This window comes from Lynx canadensis, chromosome C2 (assembly GCF_007474595.2).
Source record: "Lynx canadensis isolate LIC74 chromosome C2, mLynCan4.pri.v2, whole genome shotgun sequence".
Lineage (NCBI taxonomy): Eukaryota > Metazoa > Chordata > Mammalia > Carnivora > Felidae > Lynx > Lynx canadensis.
The window spans coordinates 52,608,152-52,631,925 of NC_044311.2; the positions used below are offsets into that span (position 1 = coordinate 52,608,152).

A 23,774-nucleotide genomic window follows, 5' to 3' on the forward strand; every position below is an offset into this window, starting at 1 on the left:
TATGTTTTTTTAAAGCATTTGCTATTAGGCCCAAATTGCTTTTTGGATCTCCAGGTAACTCTGTCACTAACCTGTGCCTGGAATAAAGCTTTCATGTTTTGACGATGTGAGCCTAAGGAAAACCCCAGTGGAAACAAGGGGGAAATTTTTCCTCCAAGTAGCTTTATTCGACTTTAATCCAAAGCTATTTTAATACTTACTATCATTTATCACCAATAATCTACCCCATTTCATTTAAGGGGGTTTTTGTTTTTAGATTTTTAAAAACCCTGTCCCTCCTTAACATCTTGGGTTGTACTATTTTAAAGAGAAAATAATTTCAAGTCTTCTAAAACATTTTTTTTTTACCGTGAAACTAATTTATAAAATCCCTAACATGTATATGCTCTTTGAACTTCATTCTGAGGCCAGGGGAGAAGAAAATATCCTCTTCCTGGAAGGGCTACGCTATCTTAACTTGGACAGCGTAAAATCTGCCCTACCTCACACCACCAGTCTCAGGAAAAGGAGGCTGCCAGCGAACTTGGCTAAAGGTGGGGAGGTAAGAGGTCCAAAGGATTAAATTTCCAGCTCCCAAAATAACCTCTGAGCACTCCTGCCACCTCCAAATCAGGTCCTGCATGCTTCTTCATGCTGGAAGAGTGCCACCTCTCTGGCCTGGTCCCAGGAAGCCCTGTGGAGCCCTGGATGGCCCTCTGTCTCCACAGAACAGCCCCCTAAAGAGTCTGGGGTGCGCACTGTACTTAAGGTAGACATACAAGGTGCATCTCTTCTTATACTCTTATCATTCTTCACTTTCTTTAATGTCTTCTTTTTCTTCTACCTTCTCTTCCACCTGCCTTTAGACTAGTGGAAGTTCTCAGGACAGTGTTTTCCAAAACTCAGTAATGTGAGTACCACTGTCCTATATCCTTCCCCTGCACCATGTCCTAATCCCACCTGTATTATTTCTTTAAGTTAGCTCACTTTTTCACTTACATTTGTAGACACTAGCTATTAATGTATTGCACTGTTTTAAATTTAAAACCATTTTCATTTGCCATAAACAGAAGGCTCACATGTAGATACAATTAAAACAAAACTATATAGTACTGGAATTTTAGTTGGATATGGGGGCTTGCTTCAGGCCTTATGACTGGGTCTACTCTGTTAGGTTAAGGAATTCTGGAGTCATATTAAAGACATATTAGTAGCAGAGTGAGACTTGTGCCTTGAAATGGAGACTAGAAAGAAGACCAAAACGAGAGCAACTCTCTCATCTTCTTTTGAAATGCCATATCTACATATAACAAGCATTCCCACTTTGGGAAATATTGCTTTGTTGAATTTTAGACTCACAAAAGGCAAATAAGTTTGTGAAACTTGATAAGTCTCATTTCTTTCAAGCACTGAGTACATTATTTATTAACTGTACTCAAAAACTTGTTGCACATTTTTTCTCATTATTTGTGCCCAGCTTTTGACCAACTACCACAGTGTTTTTGCATATGACTCCTGTGGATCACAAAATGCAGCAAGTGAATGGATCTTTGGAAGCCATCCAGCCCAAATGCCGAGGACGATTTGCCCAAGGTCACACAGAGAGTGGTCTAATTTTTGTGTTCCTTGTTCCAAGGAACAAGCTATCTCGTCCCTCAGGAGTCTTCATGAAGGGCTGCCTGACTGGAGGGAAGCCAAACCTCTCACCTCCACTGTGTTGACTACAGTTGCCATGGCAACGGCGCATTGTTCCACGCCTCGTCTTGGTGACGTCAAGATAACAGCATCCAATGGGAAAGCAGCTCGGCGTCATGCACCGCCTTTCCCGGCGGGCACCGCCTTCGCAGCCGGGAGAGAAGCGTTGACTGTGTGGGGAAGGCTGGCTCGGGTCGCGGCCGCGGCGAGTTACATCCTTTTCCAATCTGTCCGCGTCCGCCGCCGCCCGTGACGGAGCCAGGATGTTCGGGATGCTGAGCAGCAGCTTTGAGGATGATCCCTTCTTCTCGTGAGTGGGGAGGGAGGGGCGGGAGCCCACGGTTGCGCGGGAATTCAGGGATCTTGAAGGGAACTATTTTAAGGGACAAGAGCGAGTTAAAACTCTGAAGAGGACGAGAGGGAATTTAAGTAACTCCGGGAGGCTGTCTGGAGAAGAAAAGGACTCGAGGCCGTGAGAGTGAAGGGAGAAGAGAATTTAGGGGTGTGGGAGATTGGGGAGAGAAGAATTGGGGGGGCTTGGGGGGGAGAGAGGAAGACTTGGGGGTGTGTGTGGGGAGAAGATTGGGGGGCCGTGGGGAGGGAGAGGACTTGGGGACGTGCGAGGGAGGAGAGACAAGGATTTGGGGGCGTGAGGTGGGGAGAGGTGCGAGCCGGCCCCTGGCACTGGACTTCGGGTGCCCAAGCGAGTTCCCGCGTTCAGAGGTCCGCCTTGGCAGCCGCAGAGCTTTGCAGGTGACGGTAACTGCCGTTTAGGTGGAATTTCTGGTGGGAATTATGCTTAGAGGACCCTTTTCACACCTGTTTCGATCCCAAATGAGGGGCAGGGAATGTCTTACAAGATGACAATTGTTTGTAAAGGGAAACATTTTTAAAATAGCATTTTTCATAGTATGTGCTTATGAGAGCACAAGAAAGTTGGAGAGTTATGCTGTCCCTCACCACGGAGTGGGTGGAAGTTGCCATGTTCACTGTTTGGTTTGTTTGTGCTTGCTTTGTCACAAAGCTAGCCTTGTTTGTAAAGGGACTCCTTTTTCTGTCAAAGTGCAAATAGGACAGGGAAGCAGAGGGTGCATTTAACACCGCAGGTAAACAAGCATCAGCCCTGTGGACAGTCCCAAGTGAATTAATGTGATGCCTTAGGAAGAAGGCATCCAGAACTTAGTTACTTCATTATAATGTAGTTTTCTTGGGGGTGGGTAGGTTGCCTGTGGGTTTTTTTAGTTCTTCCTTTGGCGATTATATAAAAGTAGTACAATCTAGTTGAATTCCCAAGACAGGATGATTTGTGATACTTTTTTGCCCAAATGTTTTGCCAGTTTGAATTTTGACTTGGTGTCCTAATTTATTTTAATCAATTAAATTCTTTATGCAACTTGGAGACATTTTTTAAGAAGTTTAAAATGTTGACAGTTTACCACATAGATTGTTTCATTGTTTTTTAAAAAAAATATCATGGTGGCTTAAATGTGTTAGTAATATTTTAAACCAAATAACATAAAAATAATAATTGAAAGGATAATTAATGGTAAAAAAGATGAAATGATTAACATAGAAAAATGTAATGATTAATATTTTATTCTAAAGATTATTCATTAAAATTAAGGAGTGTATGGATTCAGGCAAATTTATTGTGCTGTTGTAGTTAACTTGTTTGGGAGCTGTTGGGACATCTACAATTAATGTCATTTTAACAAATTTTAAATTTTGTGCTATATTATGATTTGCTCTTGTAAAAGCCTCTGAGAATAGGGACTAAATATATCCATAGATTAGTTGAGCTGTTGAAATGGTTCCTAAGTAATTGTGACAGCAGTACAATGGGTAACAGTTAAGAAGATTATGGTAGACAACTTTTGAGTTGTATTATGTCCTTGATTATATCAAAAAGAGCAATGGCCTTAACTAAACCATGAGTGTATAATTAGTACCTTCTTTAAAACGTCTCGCAAAAGTGTAATTTAAACTCTTGGGTAACTGTCTGAGCAAAAGCAATGAACCCAAGAGTCAGGGTCAGAAATAGTAACAGATCACAAATAGTAGGCATACATCAAAGAACACTCTTCTCCATGCTTAGGATGCAAAGGACCATCAGTTATAGCTCTCCATAGACTTTTTCAAATGCAGGCAGCCGTTTCATATAAATTGAGGATAAAACTATTGTAATTAACTTTATAAAATAGATGCATGCTTATAATTTCGTTGCTCTACATTTAACTATATAAAGAGTAAACATAATTGGGTGGGTAGGGGAGTAAAGAAGAAAGAGAATGTGAGTTCCTATTTATTTCCAGTAATCTGTCATTTGACACATCCCCTTGACCCCAACCCCAAACAAAATGAATATCCATTACTCAATATAAGTCAAACATAAGGAATTCATAAAGATGGCAGACTCCTTATCAAATCATCCACTGACCTTAAAGAACACAGAAAGGTTCTATGCCCACCATCTTTTGTACAAATATTAGCCCTATTACTAACATTATGTGTCATTGGGGTCCTTTGTTGCTAATTTAATGTCTGACATGTAGAAAGTATTCAGTAAATATTGTTTAATTATAATCTGGTGTCCTTTTACACTGTTTGGGTTTTTTTTTTTTAATTTTTTTTTTCAACGTTTATTTATTTTTGGGACAGAGAGAGACAGAGCATGAATGGGGGAGGGGCAGAGAGAGAGGGAGACACAGAATCGGAAACAGGCTCCAGGCTCTGAGCCATCAGCCCAGAGCCTGACGCGGGGCTCGAACTCACGGACCGCGAGATCGTGACCTGGCTGAAGTCGGACGCTTAACCGACTGCGCCACCCAGGCGCCCCTTTTACACTGTTTTAAAGTTAATCTGGTATTTAGTTGATTGCTGAAAGTATTTGCATTCAACATATGCTGTTGTTGATGTTGACACTCCCTACTTTGAACACTACCATTGTCTAAATAACCATTAGTTCAGTTCAAGGATACCAATATAAGCACACAGTCTAATTTACTAATTATTCAAAAGTGGGCAAACAAAAAATACTTTTTGGATATAAAATTAGAATTATTAAATAATTTGAGACTGGTAAAATACTGTAATCAAATTGTCAAATGTTTAAAAGATTTGGGTTAAAAAACAATTAAAATCTATAGTCTTGATTCAAATATGTTCATTTTAATTTTTTTAATTTTTTAATTTTTTAGAGAGAGTGCAAGAGAGAGTGGGGATAGAGAGAGAATCTTAAGCAGGCTCCATGCCCAGCGTGGAGCCTGACTCAGGGCTTGATCTCATGATCTTAAGATCATGGCCTGAGCTGAAATCAAGAGTCAGATGCTTAACTGACTGAGCCACCCAGGTGCCTCCAAATATGTTCATTTTCAATGTTTACTATAAATGGTGTGTCTTAAATGTTTCATGAGAAAATTAGAAGGAAACTTTAAAAGTGATATGTTGAAGGTTAGTGTTTTATTATATGTTTGGAACCTTTTGGGGGGGAATATCTGATGTTGCAAAACTGAAATTCAGTGAAAATTGCTGTTCCTTCTTAACTGAATAATACTTGTAATTTGGGTCAGAACATAAAAGCTGAAAACTGGCATTTCTGGCATGCAGTTTGCTTTCAAGAATATCACTTTCCCTTCTCACTTATGTTTGCTTAATAAGAAATAGAAATGCATATGTATGGACATGAAAATTAATTTGAGGTTAAAAGGGTTCTAGCATCTATACTGTATCCTAAAAGCATTGATTATTTAGTACAGAAGTTTACATATATCTGGTATATAGGTCTACTTTGTGCAGAAACATGAACTTTGAATCTTCTGAACTACAGAAGGAAATTCTCATCATGCAAGTCTACAAAGAACAGCTATGTTACCACATATCAGCCATTAGATATTAAAGGCTCAGAAACAAGTTGGCAAATCTATTGGCCTTAGTTTTAATTGTAAATGTTAGCCTTTCGGGGCTCCTTGGTGGCCCAGTCGATTGAGCATCCGACTTTGGCTCATGTCATGATCTTACGGTTCATGAGTTCGAGCCCCACGTCGTGCTCTGTGCTGGCAGCTTGGAGCCTGGAGCCTGCTTCGGATTCTGTGTCTCCCTCTTTCTCTGCTCCCCCCCCAATCATGCTCTGTCTCTCTCTGTCTGTCTCTCAAAAATAATAAACATAAATAATAATAATAAATAAATACTTAGCCTTTCCTTTAGGGCACCATATGTGTTATGACCAGTCTTTGGTCAAAGAACCCCTACATATTTTCACAGGATGTTACTTTTTCCCATCTCTTTGCTCTCAGTAAGAGCTAAAACTTACATATCTATAATCTCTTTAAATAAAAAAAAAATATTTTGCTCTTTGGAGGTAGTTGAAGGAAGTTGAAGGCTTTGACTTTTTTTTTTTTAAATGTTTATTTATTTTTGAGAGAGAGTAAGCATGCATGAGCAAGGGAGGGGCAGAGAGGGAGGGAGAGAGAGAATCCTAAGCAGGTTCCATACTGTCAGCATGGAGTCTGACATGGTGCTCAAAATCACGAACTGTGAGATCATTACCTAAGCTGAAATCAAGAGTTGGCTGCTTAACCAACTGAGCCACCCAGGCAGCCCAACCCTGGCTTTGACTTAGTCACTGAGTTGAAAGTGAATACATTCCATGGACATTTCATTGACTGATATTCTCTTGAATAAGAATATTGTCATAAAACAGGCAGTAAAACAAAAGCACCTTTCTAAATAAGCTTTTGTGAACAATGAATGTTTGGGTTAAGGTTTGGATTTTCAGGATCCCATTTTATGTTAAGACCTAACAGCTATTGTGATTTTTAGCACCTAAAAGTTTGTTCTCAGAAATGTTTTAATATAGATATTTAATATAGATATTATAAATGAACTTCACAGATTTTAAGATCATATTTGATGGAATGAGACACTATGAGCCTTGAACTGAAAGAATTTCTAAAGTAGACTTTTGGGGCATTCTGTGGTTCATTAGGTACAAACCATCGAATTAGGAGCTAAGGAGCATAACATGATATAACATAGTTGCTGGGTCAAGAAATGGCATTTGGTAGCATCTAATCATATCATAATGCTTAGTTTTATCAGTAAACATTGTAAAAATCCACACAGAAGTAGGGGAGTACTTAAAGGATGGGAGAGGCCATAGTCATTCCTACAACCCTTTTAACATCAAAGGCTTTTGCCACATCACCATTTTAAACTGTGCTTCTAAACAGTGGGGAAATAAAGACTTGCCTATGGAAATGTAACTCATTCTTCAAATATTTCTTAGGTTTCTATTATATGCCTAATGCTGTGGACTGTATTATAAATTTGTAGAAGTCATGGCCCATACCCTCAAGATTCTCTTTTGAGTGTAATATGCATTATTTCTAGTGTTAAAACTTGGATCACTTTTGGATTTTCTTTATGGACCTGTATACCTCATTGGAACTAGGGAACATTTCTTTGTTATCAAGAGAGCAGTAACAATCTTATAATAACTTTTTTACCATCACTGTGTATAGTGGAAGGAAGGCATTCCCTTGATGAATGGAACTGCCATGTCAATTATCTGAGACCCATATGTTTAAAGAAAAATATATTCCTTTTTACTATATTATTGTATGGGCCAAATGAAATTGTAACTGGCCATATATATATACATATACATATACATATACATATACATATACATATACATATATATATAGATATGTACATATACATATACATATCTATATAGATATAGATATTCCTGAGAGAGAGAGAGAGAGAGACAGACAGACAGAGACAGAGAGTCTTAAAAACAGGAACTTATTTTGAAGTAAAACATATTATCCATTAAAAAAAAAAGCCTTTTGGGGCGCCTGGGTGGCCCAGTCGGTCGAGCTTCCAACTTCGGCTCAGGTCATGATCTTGCGGTCTGTGAGTTCAAGCCCCACATCAGGCTCTGTGCTGACAGCTCGGAGCCTGGAGCCTGCTTCAGATTCTGTGTCTCCCTCTCTCTCTGCCCCTCCCCTGCTCATGCTCTGTCTCTCTCTCTCTCTCTCTCTCTCTGTCAAAAATAAATAAACATTAAAAAAAAAGCCTTTTATGTTGAAATTATTCCCAATCTAAAAAAAAAAGAAATTATTCCCAGTCTGACTTAAGTTAATTTTGGTCAGGGGGCAAAAATTTATTTTTCCTAGCTTGTGATAGATAAATAATATGAAGTAGAAAAAGTACATTTGGTGCCAAACATCATCCTGTTTGGTTGTGGTTTGTGTTAGCAATCTTAAAAGAGGTAGTATGGCCATCATAATAGCATAAGTAAATTTTTTCTTATTTAAATGAAAATGCATCCTCAGGGAAAATCTGAAAACTATAGGAAGTTTGGTAAAGGAAATCATGCAACCAAGATTTTAGCTACTATCATTTTGGTGCATTTCATTTCCATTTTCCATATGTGAAAAAATATTTTCCAATATTAGAACAAAGCTTTATGGTCATAAATACACTCTTTTCCTCAACATATACCACAATCATTTTCCTAGTCTTTAGATATTCTTTAAAGCGTGAATTTAGTGTCTGCAAGTATTGCATCCTGTGGATGGACAAAGAATATTTTTAAAATTTTATTTTAGAGAGAGTGCAAGTTGGGGAGGGGGTGGAGGGAGAGAGAGAAAGAGAAAGAAACAGAGAGAATTTCAAGCATGCTCTGCACTCAACATGGAGCCTGACATGGGGCTCGATCCCATGACTCTGGGATCATGACCTGAGCTGAAATCAAGAGTTGGATGCTCAACTGACTGAGCCACCCAGGTGCCCCTTCATATAAATCTTTGACCACGTTTCAAATTATTACTTTAAACTAGTTTATGTGTATGAAATGACCGGTTTGTGATATATGAACTTTATAAGGCTTCATCATATTTCCAATTTATTTTCCTAGAATGAAACATCAGTTTCCAAGAGAATAATATGAATAGGTAGAAAAATATAAAAGCAATTGACTTCTCACCTGAGAAAACAAACTCTGCATTAGGTTAATTTTTAAAATCATAAAATAGCTCCTTGCTACCACAAGAGATTTTGGCTTTAATAAAAAAGAATTTAAGGTTGAACAAGAGAACTTTTAGTTTTATCTCTGAGCAGCTGCTGTTCTGGGTAGACAAGAATTGAACTCACTTCAGGGAGGGCCCATCCAGATTTCTTCCTGAATGGTTCGGACAGGTGCAAAAGCCAGACTGTGAGCCCAATTTTGTCTTAATGCTTTTTCCAACAGGCAGCCTTTTGTTCATGTCACTCAAAAAACAAAGACGTTTTTAACAGTTGTTCTATATATAAATATATCTACTTTATTTAAATAAAGAGATATGGACAACATATTAAATGAGCCACATTTAGTTATTGAATTTGTAGCCCAATTATAATGCAATCAGAATAATAAATCTTACTAAATTTTATGTTTCTATAGGAAAATAATAGCTGTTAAATACTCACTTATTCATAGAACAAAATCTAGTATTCTCTGAAGTATTTTTCTTTTTTTTAAGGTTATTTTGAGAGAGTGTGTGCTCACGTGAGTGGGAGAGGGGCAGAGAGGGAGAGAGAATCCCAAGCAGGCTCCGTGCTGTCTGCAAAGAGCTCCGTGCTGTCTTCAAAAAGCCCCACGGCGGGCTCAGTCCCGCGAACCACAAGCTCATGACCTGAGCCAAAATCAAGAGTTGGACTCTTAACCAACTGAGTCAGCCAGGCACCCCTGAAGTATTTTTCTTCATTGCAGTTCAAGTTCATCCACATATCTAAAGGGAAAGTTGACTGGTTTTCTCAAGTGACTGCATATTAATAAGAATGAATATTTTAATATCTACACTTGTACCCATGTTCTAAGCTGTAAATATCCAGTGAATATAGAGCTCTAAGCAAAAGGACTGTCTTTTGGATCATCCACTTTAAAATATCAGGTAGTGTGAAATCCTTTAACTCCACATAGTTCTTTTTCTTTTTGTTCTTCTAAGATTTTTTTTAATGAAAATTTTCAAACACATACTACAGAAGTATAACAATACTGTGTATTGGGGCACCTGGGTGACTCAGTCGGTTAAGCATCTGACTCTTGATTTTCTGCTCAGGTCATGATTATGCACAGTTCATGGGATTGAGCCCCGAGATGGGCTTTGTGCTGACAGTGTGGAGCCTGCTTGGGATTCTCCCTCCCTCCCTCCCTCTCTCTCTCGCCCTCTCTCTCTCTCTCTCTCTCTGTCTCTCTCTGCCCCTCTCCTGCTCACCCTCTCTCTTAAAATAAATAAACTTAAAAAAACTTAAAAAGCAATTCTGTGTATTTGTCACCCAGAATTTCAAAATTTATACCTGCTTTATCTGTCTCTATTGCTGCTGGTGTCTCTAATGTATTGTAAAGCAAATTCAGATTTCTTGTCATCTAACCCCTATGTATTTCCAAATACATTTCTGAAAAATATGATCATCTAACATAAACACAGTACCATATCACATGTAATAAAATTAAAAGAATTTCAATTACTTGGTATCATTTGACATTAAGTATCATCTAGATATGAAATATTTTGGAATAACCTAGTTTTTGAGCTAAGAATTAGAAAATCGTTTCTTAGACAACTCATTTTTGGGTCTTAGAACTACTTGAAACTTGGGGCACCTGGGTGGCTCAGTCTGTTAAGCGGCTGACTTTGACTCAGGTCATGATCTCACGGCTCATGAGTTCGAGCCCCGTGTTGGGCTATGTGCTGGCAGCTGGGAGCCTGGAGCCTGCTTCCGATTCTGTGTCTCCCTCTTTCTCTGCCCCTCCCCCACTTGCTCTCTGTGTCTCTCAAAAATAAATAAATGTTTAAAAAAAAAAAACTACTTGAAACTCTGTTCTTTTAAGTAAAAAGTGGAAGATCCAGACACCAAATTCTGATTCCTTAATTATGAACTTAATTTGATCTTCATATCTTGTTTTTTTGAAGCATAAAACAACTCCCTTTCTGCTCTCCATTGTGTTAAAACCTAAGGTGCTCATTGTGTACAATTGATCTATTTAATTTTTAAATTGTTACAACTTCCTTATAATGCTAGTTGCCTATACTGTTAAAATAGTGATTCTGAAATCCTTAACAGGTGGAAAATCTAGGAATAGTAGTCTCTTTAATTTTCTGTGCCTATCACTTTTATCAATAAGACAGAAATCCCAAACTAAAAATGCCACAAGAATTCGTGGAAAAATGACCTTATTTATGATATTTTTCTGCATTGTATGTATGATATCTTTACTTCTTTGTTTCTTATTATGTTAGTGTGTTTTTAGTTGGAAAGGATGAAATATGTATACTATCTAAATAAAGCTAATGTCTGGGGTCTTCATTTTATTTTACTTTCTGAGTGAATTTGGTACAACTGTGTTTTTTAAGTTACTACCTATCATTTATCTAAAATGACTATTCATCCTGAGCGATTCATTTACTAATTTGGTTAAGAATAGTTTAATTTTCCTGTAAAAATTTTTTGTATTCTGTTTCATTAAGAGTATCCTTAACCTGCACACACTGGAAAAAACACTTTCTTTTAGGACTTTGCATAAAATTTGTCAGTGAGGAAGGAAGAGGCTGGAAAATAGAGCAGTGTTACCAAGTGGATCAGTATGTAAAGGATAAGAGAGTTATGGCAGGAGAGTAAATGGAGAAGTAAGAGTACTAACATGTTACAATTTTTTAGAATATGGATTTGTGAAACATGTTTTGTAAAGTGTTATCAATCATCTAGACCAGCAGTGGTCCTAATGCAGAGATGGTTGGAAATTATCATGTTGGTAAGGTATGTAGAGGATCTGCTATTTTTCTGCTATATTTTTCTGTTTAACCGTCTCTTTACTCATTTGATATTGGGCAAGAATAAACAGATCTGTAGAATAAAACAGTCTGGAAATACTCTCATATATAGCCTCCCTGTAGGTTCATGTAGACAATATTTATTACTTATTATTTTTAAGATTTTATTTTTAAGTAATTTCTACCCATACCCAGCATGGGGCTCAAACTTAACCCCAAGATCAAGAGCCACACACTCTACTGACTGAGCCAACCAGGCACTCCTCATCTTTTTATTTTTTAATATTTTGTAATATTATCAAGTGTACCTGGGCAATGGCACTGCTTTCTGAGAAGATTAAATTGTGATTGATGGGATTATTGGCACCTTGTTCTTTATTTTTAGTAAAACTTCACTGCTTAGATGTGTTTCTGAACTGCAAAGCAGTGATCTAATTTACTTAAGCACAGTAAAAAAAATCCTTTAGATAAGTTAAAAGCACTCACCTTTGCACCGTATATGGTAGAATCAATCATTCACAACATTCTGTGTAATAAATTTCTACATTCATTTTCGGGAATTATGTCCCAAGTTTAATTAAAGCAAAAAGGCCTCACAACTACGTATTGTTTTGGAGTACAGTTTCTGCCTTAGCATATTTTTAAAACTAATGCCTAATTAATAACATCTGGGAAATATTAATTTATTAAACAAAATTTAACAGCATCTCACCATAAACTTTGACAAGTTAATAACTTTGACAAGTTAATAACTTTAGGGTTTTCACAGAATAAGATAAATTGGCATACTTTATTTTACAGCATTTTAGTGGGATTTGCCAAGAGATAAGCTTTAGTACTATTAAGAAAGAAAAACGCATTTATACAGCCTGGAGTGAACATTTTCATTTGATTTGGAATTACAGAAGTCTTTTCTCATATCAATTTTCCATATTTACGTATGCACTATAAGACTTTTTAAAACTTTTTAAAACTTTTTAAATCTTAAAATTCAGTAACATCCAACATTTGGTAATTAATACCTTATTTTATAAAGTATCTAGGTGCTTTACATTTTCAAAAAGGTGTTTTTGGAATATATAATACATGCTTATGGCAAAAACTCAAAATGTATAGAATACATGGACAAAAGACTCCCTCCTCACAATGATGTGAATATACTTAACACTAAACTGTGTGTTTAAAAATGGTTAAGATGGGGAAAAAGCTCAGTAAATTTTATGCTTATGATATGTGCACTTTTCCGTATGTGCTGTCCTTCAATAACATGGCTTATTGAGACCAGGAAAAAAAAGGACTCCCTCTCACCTCTGGTCCTTTGTTACCCTCCCTGCATGCAACCACTGTAACCAGTTGGCTGCATTGCTTCCCAGGGATATATGCTATATATTTATAAGCATATATACACAAACTTCTTGTATAAATGGAGGTATACTACATATCTTGCTAATGGAGGTATACTGTATATCTTGCTAATCCTTCCATGTCAGCACATAAACATCTGCCTTGCTCTTTTAAAGGTAGCATAATATTCCATTTAAATTCTTTTTAGAAGTGCTGAAAAGTTTTTTAATGACTTTTTTCCTATCCGTTTTTCATTATTGTTCCATCAGTAAAGAAACCTCTGTGGGCTAGGTAATTTTGGACATGGAGTGAACAAGAGAGATCTGTTCCTTTTCCTCAAGAAACTTTTAATCTAGTGGAAAAGACAAGCAATATTTTCTGTATGTTATTTTGTTTCCAATAGTCTACTTATAAAGAAGGCTTTCACAAATAACAAGACTTTTTAGCACGAATTTTTAAAAAATGTCTCCTTTGACTCTCAATAATGGTAACCTATGCCTTCTTTTTGAGGGAAAGAAAGTAGAAAAGAAGATAGTGAAGAGTACTTAAAAGAAAAATGATAAAATAGTTTGAATAGTCAATACTACTTAGAAGTGCTGGAATGGGATTAAAGCTGACGAAAGTAAACCTTCCTACCTACATTAGTTCAGTTGCAGAAAACAAATTTACTCTGGTGACTTTAGGAAGAAACTTTAGGAAGAATTTATTACAGGACATTAAACAGCTTAGAGAATCGTTGTGATGGCTTAAGAAACAGACTCTAGATTAAACTTTCAAGAATGACTCCTAAATCCAAGTCACAGATCTAGACCACCAAGGGCGTAATAGCCAATTCTCCCATTAGGAATTATTGAATTGGAAGGCTGCTGCTACTGCTGCTGGCTGCAAAGCCATGGTGTCCCTGCTAGGACCCATACTAGCAAAATGGATTTCCCTTTCCTGTTCCCCAATACTCATAAACTCTAGTGATCACACACTTGGAGTTCTGCTAACACTGCTACGGAAAGACTGTGTACTTCTGTGATCATGATTACCAAAAAAGAGAATAGTACATACAGACTCTTTTGCACTTCTACCTTCCAATTCTCAGATAATGGCCCGTAAGTGGCAGAACCTAAATCCAGAAACTTTGGTGTAGAGTCCACAAAATTGTCTTAAGCTTTCATATATATATATATATATATATATATATATATATATATATGTTTTATTTATTTATTTTGAGAGAGAGGAGAGAGCAAGGTGGGGTCAGAGAGAGAGGGAGAGAGAATTCCAAGCAGGCTTCACACTGTCAGTACAGAACCCGATGCAGGGCTCAAACTCACAAACCATGAAATCATGACCTGAGCCAAAACCAAGAGTTGGACACTTAACCAACTGAGCCGCCTAGGTACCCCAAGTCTTAACCTTTCTAGTGTCTGAAGTATGGAAGGGCAGTTGATAAGAGGTTGAAATGTATTGAATGTGAAAAACTTTAGATATGTCAGAGGATAGTGCAGTCATTTAAAAATAACCAGAGATACCAGAAATTAAATTTTTGATCTTAAAATGAAAAAAAATGAGATAAGGAGAATTTTCACAAAGACTAGTAACCTGGGAAACTGAGCCAAGGGATTTCTTCCAATATGCAGGACAAAATCATAGAGGGTTCAAGGTTCTACAAGGAAGGAATGGATAGAATGGCAAATATGCAAAGAAATATGTTGAGAGCAATTTCTGAAACTAACAAAATACTGAAATCCTTAGAACACATATTGAAAAGGGAAATTTGAGGGTTGACAGGATATATTTTTTAAATTCTATACCTGGACCAATAATAATGTAATTTTGATACATTAAAAAATATATAAAGAATCATAGACCTTCCAGAGAGTATAGCTCCCTTAGAAAGAATGAGAACCAGATTGTCATCAGACTTCTCTTAACATTAAGTAAGGAAGATAATGAAGTAACATCCTCAAACTAGTGATGAGAAATGGTCAGATTTGTGTGCCCAGATGCCCATTGTTTGAGTGTGAAAGAAAACTAGACATGACTACTAAAAATTTACTGTGGTCAAATTAATAGATGTTAGAATCCAGAAAGAAATAGTAAAATTCAAGAAGTAATGATAATTAAGAAGCAAACCAACCTCAGCTTTTCTTGGTAGAGGGAGATTGATGGCACTTGCCATCTTCTTTATTCTTCCTATGGAACCAGAGTTCACCCTTTTCGTCTCTTGAAGCTCGCACAGGACAGATAAAAAACCCAACTAATATCCAGCCCATTCCTGAAGTTTTGAGTTTGGACGACTTGGAGAATAATGACTGTGCCTTTAATAGAAACAGGGACGTAAAGAGGAAGAAAGGAAAAAGTTGGGGGGGAAAGGCTAAGGAAAAAGTGTTGGAAATGTTAGGTTAAAGACTTACCAGGATAGAAATAGACAAATGTCCAATAATTACTTTATCATTATTTGTAATTTATACTCCTGAGTATTTTGGAAAGTATTACAATGTCTTGGCCAATATGAAGTTGAAAATTGGCTTTAGCCCTACAAAGATCAGCTCTCTATCCCCACTGCCTGGCACAGTGCCTTTTACATAGGTATTCAGTAAATATTTGTAAAATAAATGGAGACCATTTGTATCAAAACAAGCAGAAATTGAACTTAGAAGTTCCTGATGAGGGGCACCTGGGTGGCGCAGTCGGTTAAGCGTCCGACTTCAGCCAGGTCACGATCTCGCGGTCCGGGAGTTCGAGCCCCGCGTCAGGCTCTGGGCTGATGGCTCAGAGCCTGGAGCCTGTTTCCGATTCTGTGTCTCCCTCTCTCTCTGCCCCTCCCCCGTTCATGCTCTGTCTCTCTCTGTCCCAAAAATAAATAAACATTGAAAAAAAATTTTTTTTAAATAAAAACAAAAGAAGTTCCTGATGAAATGGTTGAAGAGGATAGATTAGTGTTTATTCATGTGAGGTTCTTGGAATGTCTGAATTAGAGTTAATAGAAATCCTTGCTTAAATGCAGGTTATTGGGCCATGCCCCAGATACAATAAATCAAAAATCCTTGGGTGTATGTTTCAGGACTCTGCATTTTGATAAGTACCTCCCGTGATTTTTAAGAATGTTCAAGTTAAAAGGAATAGTCCCACAGAAGCCAGAAAAAAACAAGAATGGATAAAGGGTAAAGCCTAGAGAAAGTACAGCTCTCCCTCAATTTACAGTGGAATTACATCCTCATAAACCCACTGTAAATTGAAAATAGTGTAATTTGAAAATACATTTCCTACACCTAACCCACTGAACACCATAGTTTAGCTTCCCCTATTTTAATGTGCTCCGAACACTTGCATTAGCCTACAGTTGGGCAAAATCAACTAATATAAAGCCTATTTTACAATAAACTGTTGAATATCTCATGTAATTTATTGAATCCTGTACTGAAAATGAAAAATGGAATGGTTGTATGGGTACATGATGGTTCTCAGTGTACAGGTTGTTTGCCTTCGTGATTGTAAGGCTGACTGGGAGCTGAAGCTGCTGCTGCTGCTCAGCGTCACTAGAGAGTATGGTACCACGTGTTGCTAGTCCGGGAAAGGATCAAAATTCGAAGGGCAGCTTCTACTGAATGCATAGCATTCTCACACCATTGTGATTCCAAAAATCGTCAGTCCAGCCATCATAAGTCGGGGACTATATGTCTTTAGGAGACGGTACTTTTCAACATTTTAATGTCATATACAATTAGAAAATATTTACAAAGCACCTTGGGGTAGAAGAAGGAAAGACTGATGGAAGCCGGAAGTAACCCGCACCAGTGGCTTTGGCAGGCTTGGGTCCCACCCAGCTGCTTCAAGGCTGAGCGTGTCAACATCTTGACATGCTAGTTACGTTTGACTCTCTGGAAGCTCTGTCAAGGGTGAGAAGGAAAATGTTCAATCAAAGGAGAATTTAAAGGAGACATTTGTCAAACAAGTCTCCAAAGTTAGATATGCTGCTGAGTATTCAAGGAACCGGAATGACCTTTGGGTTTCAGTAATTGGAAGGAAGGTTGAGGGAATCCTTGGCGTTTTAATGTGAAAGTGAAGGGAAGGAAAGAGGCATTTGTAAAAAAATAAAGCTACAAGGAAGTAAAGGATACAAGTATAGATGACTATTGGAAGATTTTAAGTGCTAAAGGGAAGAAGATAGTAGCTCAAAGAGTATCAGGAGTTGGGTTGGGTAGGGAGGGGAAGTATAGTAGATGACTTACTTTGCTACGTTAAGAACAGAAAGTAGTTTTCATCAGTATGGATTTTGTTCTTATTTACTTTTTTTTTTTTAACTTTGTGATCATTTAGTAGTCTTTTATTAAAATCTTTTTTAATGTTTATTTGTTTTTGAGAGAGACAGAGCACAAGTGGGGAAGGGACAGAGAGAGATGGAGACACAGAATCCCAAGCAGGTTCCAGACTCTGAGCTGTCAGCACAGAGCCCGACACAGGGCTCGAACTCCCGAACTGCGAGATCATGACCTGAGCTGAATGGATGCTTAACCAACTGAGCCACCCAGGTGCCCCATGTGATCATTTAGTAGTCTTAAGAAAGGACATCAAAAGTCACCTTGAATTATAAGAGGAAATAATAATTACAAATTAGGTCATTTAGTGCCGAGAGAATGCTGCCATTGGAGTGTACTTCAGGAGCTAATGCTTTCAAGATCTCTATTGACTTGTCATAATTTAGGTTTATATTTTGTATTACTATCTTAATCATCAGTCATAGAAATCCCATTCAGCATTCTAGTGCCAGGTTAATCACAGGCTGTATTTTCTAGCATTTTAATCTTCTGAGACTATTTTATGCAGACTAGGAGGAACAGTTGGAAATTGCTTTAAATACTGTGATTTTAGGACTATATCTGGACTATATCTGAAGTATTTAGAATATGTCCCTTCCTTCCAAAGACGTCCATGTCCTAGTCCCCAGAATTTGTAAATATGTTATTTTACGTGACAAGGGGAATTAAGATTACAGATGAAATTAAGGTTATTAATCACCTTACAGTAACCTTAAGAGAGTAACCTTTATTACCCAGGTGGGCTCAGTTTAATCACAAGCGTTCTTTGAATGTAGAAGAGTTAGAGAGATTTAAAGATGCTTGTTGCTGGCTTTGAAAATGGAAGGAAGGGCCACAAGCCAGAGAACATGGGTAGTTTCTAGAAGATTGAAGAGAAGGAAAGAAACAGATTTTCCCCTAGAGCCTGCAGAAAGAATGCAGCCCTGTCAACACCTTGATTCTGGCCCAGTGGTACCCATTCTGGGCTTCTGATCTCCAGAACTGTCAGAAAGTAAATTTTTTGTTTTAAATCACTAAACGTATGGTAATTTCTTACATTGACTAAACTAATATAATATCCAACTTTTATAATTTTAAAACATGTAAGTCTCATTTTTGTGTCAGACTATATGTTCCTCTAGACCAGTAATCATCCTCTGTCCTTGACACTCAGTATACATGATAAATGTTTATTGAATTTGAACCATTCTGTATATCAGATGGTCTGTGCCATTTTGGGGGAGAGTTGTTTACCATTCTCCACTCACCTGGGTGCATGCTACATAGAGAAGCATCTGTATTGCAATCAATATCTGCAGTTCTGAAGCTTTTCCTTAGTGACTTTTGATTGGAGAAAGGGTATTCATTTAAACCAGAGTTGGTTTTCTCTGGCTCAAGTGCTTTAATACATGAGACTTGTGTCTTCTAATCAACAGTTTCAAGGGCTTCTTGTGTCTGTTTCAACTGCTCTAGAGTAAGACCACCTGTCCGAGAAACCCCATCCTCCTGAGGTTTGTGGAAGCTTATATTTTAATTCATACCATCCCAAACATAGTCTCAAAATTTGGTGAAAATCAAAAAAAATTTTTCATGATACCAAACAGACCTACAGACAAACTATTTTTATAGATTTGCATTCATTTTGCTCCTAGTCTTTAGATAAAACCAACAAAATTGAAGAATTAGAATGAGGATAGTTTTAGATGTGTTATATGCTGTGCTTTGGGATGTAATAGGTATTATTTATTGCTGCTATAATTTAGTAGCTTAAAACAACAAACATTTATTATATCATTTCTGTTGGTTAGAAATCCAGAAACAGCTTTCTGGGCTGTTCTGGGCTGGGTGGTTCTGACTCAGGGCTTCTTAGGAGGCTGCATCAAGTTGTGAGTCAAGGCTGCCATCATTTCAAGGCTTGACCGATAGAGAATTTACTTCCAAGTTCTTAAACGTGGTTGTTGACGTCTTAAAAATCTGCTTCTAAGCTCATGCAGGTAGGCCTGTCCACAGGGCTGTCTCACAGCATAGCAGCTGCTTGCCCCAGAATGAGTCATCATGCTAATACAGTGCCCAAGCAGAATCCACATTCTATTAGGGGCAAGTCAGTAAATCCAGCCCATACTTAAAGGAAGGGGATCATTGGGGGCCATCTTAGAAGCTGCCTACCACACATGTAAATTAGTGAGTTCATTAGTGTACCAGAGACTAGATAATCAAGTTTATAATATTCCTAACTGAAATTAAGTTCAATAATGTCAAAAATTTTTGAAAGAAAACCTAAAATAAATTTCTCATATTAGAAGATATAAAATACAAATAAGCCTTTTAACTTTTAGACAGGAAATTCAGAAGGTACATTAAAATAATCAACACAGTTTACTTTTTTTAACTATACTTCCCTCAGATTGCCTACTTCTATCTAACTTCCTGTTTCAATTCTTCCCTTCATTTTAAAAATTGTACTTATGCCTCATCTTCTAAAAATAATTGAAAGCAGCTTATAGAAATATATAAAATGTTTTGAGAATGGAAATTAGTTATGCAAAGATGATGACACAGATAGAAAACTAAGTCAGAAATAAAACTACTACGCAAAGGTCTGGTGAAACTGAAGACCTAACAAAGATCCATGTGGCTAAATAAGTTGATGTTAAGAGAATGAAAAGGCAAGTCCAAGACTAGGAAGCAATACTTACAAGACAAACATCTGATAAAAGTCTTATGTCTACAATATATAAAGAACTGTTACAAGTCTACAACAATAAGACAAACAATCTGGTTTTTTTTAAATAGAGAAAAAATTTGAACACATTTTATCAAATAAGATATATGAATGACACACAAAATAAAACCCCAATGAGATACTATTACACCACCATTCAAATGAATAAAATCAAAAAGACTGATAATACCAATTATCAAGCAAGAATGTAGCACAACTAGAACTCTTAAGTTCACGTTTTTTATAAAATTAAACAATCTGCGCACAACCCTGAAATCCTATTGCTAGTTATTTTACACAAGAGAAATGAAACCATATATACATAAAAAACAGTACATGAATGTTCGTAGAAGCTTTATTTGTAATAGCAAAAAACTAGAAACTGTTTATTATTACATTGTGACATAATCATATACATACAATGTACCTAGCAATAAAACTGAATAAATGGAACAACGTGGATGAATCACAGGAGCATTATGCTAAGTAAAAGAAGCGAGGCACAAAAGACAACATAATGTATGATTCCATTATATGAAATTCTGGAAAAGGTGAAACTATAGTGACAGAAAGCCTGTCAGTGGTGGGGCGCTTGGGTGACTCAGTAGGTTAAGCATCCAACTCTTGATTTCAACTCAGGTCATGATGTCACGGTCTGTGAGTTCGAGCCCCACATCGGGCTCTGCGCTGGCCATGAGGAACCTGCTTGGGATTCTCTCCTGTCTCTCTCTCTCTCTCTGTCTCTACTCCACTTGCTCTCTTTCAAAATAAATAAATAGGCTTTCTTTATCTTTTCTTTTTTTTTTTAAGTTTGTCAGTGGTAACTAGGGTTAGAGGGAGCTAATTATCTGCAAAGAGGCAGGATGGAACATTGAGGGTAGAAATGTTCTACACCTTTGTGGTGGTGGTGGTTACTATATGCATTTTTCAAAATTCATCAAACAGTATGACTAAAATGGATAAATTTCATATTTAAATTAAACCTAAACAAAGCTGAATTAAAATGAAAACCTCTTTTATAACATAAGCATAATCCAGTTGAGTGGTTTACTAATCATTTGCACTTGAAGTTTTTATTATTATTTTTTTAACCTCCAAGGTGACAATATGACTCAATCTGAGCTCCTTTGAGATAGGGTTATGTATACAAATACTGCACAATTCAAAGGAAAGCTCTTTCTGCCTGAGGCTACTGAAGGAAGACAGAATTTTTGAGCTTCCTCATGATGACATTAGAAGGTTGGAGTTTAGAATGAGAAGTGGGAAGGGTAACCCCAGGAGGATGAAACTAAGGTGGGGAAGTCTGAAAGGGGGACAAACTATTAGGGGGCTCCAACAGACTACAGGCAAGAGTAAGATTGCCTTGGTAAAGTGCACTCCAGTGGTGATGTGCCTTAACTTCTAGAGTGAGCAGTAAGGAAGTGACCAGTGGGTCAGTGATTTTCAAACTGAAATGAAGTTAAGAAACCACTATAATAAGGCAATAAAATTTTACATTCTTTTTAAAAACAATGTTTTAATGTTTATTTTTGAGAGAGAGAGAGAGAGAGAGAGAGAGAGAGAGAGAGAGCATGAACATGGGAGGAGCAGAGAGAGAGGGAGACACAGAATCCAAAGCAGGCTCCACGCTCCAAGCTGTCAGCCCAGAGCCCGACACAGGGCTCGAACTCACAAACTGAGATCACAAACTGTGAGCCGAAGTCAGACACTTAACCGACTGAGCCTCCCAGGTGCCCCTAAAATTTTACATTCTTGAATGGGACTTGGGGTGATTGGGATAACATCAGATTAAGAACACTGATATTTATACAAATAGAACACAGCCTGGAACATGGTTATTGCTCTATGTATTTTTAAATAAAATACGTATCTTTTCTCAATGAGAGGTATTTAATATTAATAATAGAATAATAGGAAGTAGCATTCATACATGGGCTAAGAAGAGGAGAAGGTAAGGGAGATTAACATTTAACATATTATATGGGCTAGATACTGTACTTTGTGCCTTCAGATTACATGCTTTAATCTCAGCAACAGGGATGTGCAATATTATCCTCATTTTACAGCTATGGAAACAGGTTCAGAAAGCAGGCTTGGGTTCTAATAATTTGGGTACTGTGTACACAGAAAGGATACTATTCCTCAAAGGTTGGTGAAAGGACTGCTTGAGTTAAGATCACCAGGGATGCATGTCCACAAATCACACCCAGAACTAATAAATGTGATTGGAATGTTGTTGGGGGGGGGGGGGGTTGGGAGGACAGAAATCTGCATTTCAAACCTCATTACCTGCTTGGTAATTTCAAAGTTTGAGAACAGCTATCTTAAGACTAGAAAATATTTTTACTATGCGGTGATTTCTGATTAAGAGTTCTTAGCAGGAGCGCCTGGGTGGCTTATTCAGTTGAGCGTCCGACCCTTAATTTTGGTTTAGGTCATGATCCAGGGTCGTGGGATTCAGCCCTGCATCGGGCTCCACGCTGAGTGTGGAGCCTGCTTGGGATTCTGTCTGTCTCTCCCTTTGCTCCTCTCCCCCTCTCATGAATGGTCTCACTCTCTAAAACTAAAAAAAAAAAAAAGAGTTCTAAGAACTTAAGAGTTCTTAGAAACAAAAGTTAGCCTCATAAAGGTGATCTGTAGCTTTGACTATTAAGATAATGTATATTTACAGTGTTGTAACATAGCTATAGTTCTCAATGCTCATATTTCATAAATAAGAGTTAAAAAATAAGCCAGCATAATTTTTTTTATGTTTATTTTTGAGAAAGAGGGAGAGAGGGAGACAGAGTGTGAGTGGGTGAGGGGCAGAGAAACCGAGAGACACAATCTGACGCAGGCTCCAGGCTCTGAGCTGTCAGCACAGAGCCCGTCACCGGGCTCGAACCCACAAATCATGAGATCATGACCTGAACTGAAGTCAGATGCTTAACCGACTGAGCCACCCAGGTGCCCCAAGCCAGCATTCTTTATTAGTTCTCAGTAGAAGTTATATTGGTGGCTACCTAGAATGACCTCTACCTGGTAGCAAAATTTTCCAGTCCTTTTTTTTTTTTTTTTTGCCATTTTTCTTATTGCTGGCTTAAGCTACCCAAGATGTGTCACTTTGTGTTTGTCATTTTTATACAATAAAGGATAAATAAAAGTGTATTTATATATAGATGAATTATAGTAGATAGCAAATGGAACAGTTTCTGTATTTATGAGTTAGTGGGTCTTAGCAAGATAATTCTACTTGCCTAAACTCTTCTTTTGTCTCTTCAACAAGAATATTAGACCAAAATAATTCTTTGTAGTATTTAGCTGCCTACGTATTAATTATTTAAATTCCAACACTTACTCTTGAATGATTATATGTATTTTCAACAGCGATTCTTTTATTGCACACCGAGAAAGTATGCGACAGATGATGAGAAGTTTTTCTGAACCTTTTGGAAGAGATTTGCTCAGCATCTCTGATGGCAGAGGAAGAGCTCATAATCACATGAGACATGATGATGGTGAAAATTCTTTGACTGTAAGTTCTTTATTTTAAACTTAGCGAGAAAGTCCTATGGGAATTTGAGGAAAATTATTACAGAAGAATATATCTATGATGTTAAGCTATTAATAATGTTTGTGTTATAGAGATAATTGTTATATATAAAAGGGGGAACCTGTTGGAAAGCTAAATTTTTTAACAATGAATTGTTAACTCTATAGAATTCCACTGTGCTACCAAAACTTTAAGACCATAGGGTTATATATTATAAGCCAAACTTAAAGCATTATTTTTCATATGTGCATATAGTTTGTTGTCATCTTAGAATTTCCTCCCATGTCTTAAGTTAGAACAGGTGAGGGGACTATCCTTCCTAACCTATGCAACACTTTTTTTTCCCACTTTAAAAAAGCAGCGAAAGCTATAGTGTAATACTTTATAGG

General features: G+C 37.3%; 1 protein-coding gene across 3 annotated transcripts in view; it reads left to right on the plus strand.

Annotated features, from left to right (window-relative positions):
* Positions 1-1,822: 1,822 nt before the first annotated feature.
* MLF1 (myeloid leukemia factor 1) overlaps positions 1,823-23,774 on the plus strand; it is a 37,801-nt gene continuing 15,849 nt past the window's right edge. For all 3 annotated transcript variants that reach the window (XM_030330225.1, XM_030330226.1, XM_036064293.1), the window contains exons 1-2: positions 1,823-1,984; positions 23,220-23,367. In XM_030330225.1, coding sequence (XP_030186085.1) covers positions 1,938-1,984; positions 23,220-23,367 — 195 coding nt within the window. In that variant the 5' untranslated portion in view covers positions 1,823-1,937. The remainder of the gene's footprint in view (positions 1,985-23,219; positions 23,368-23,774) is intronic.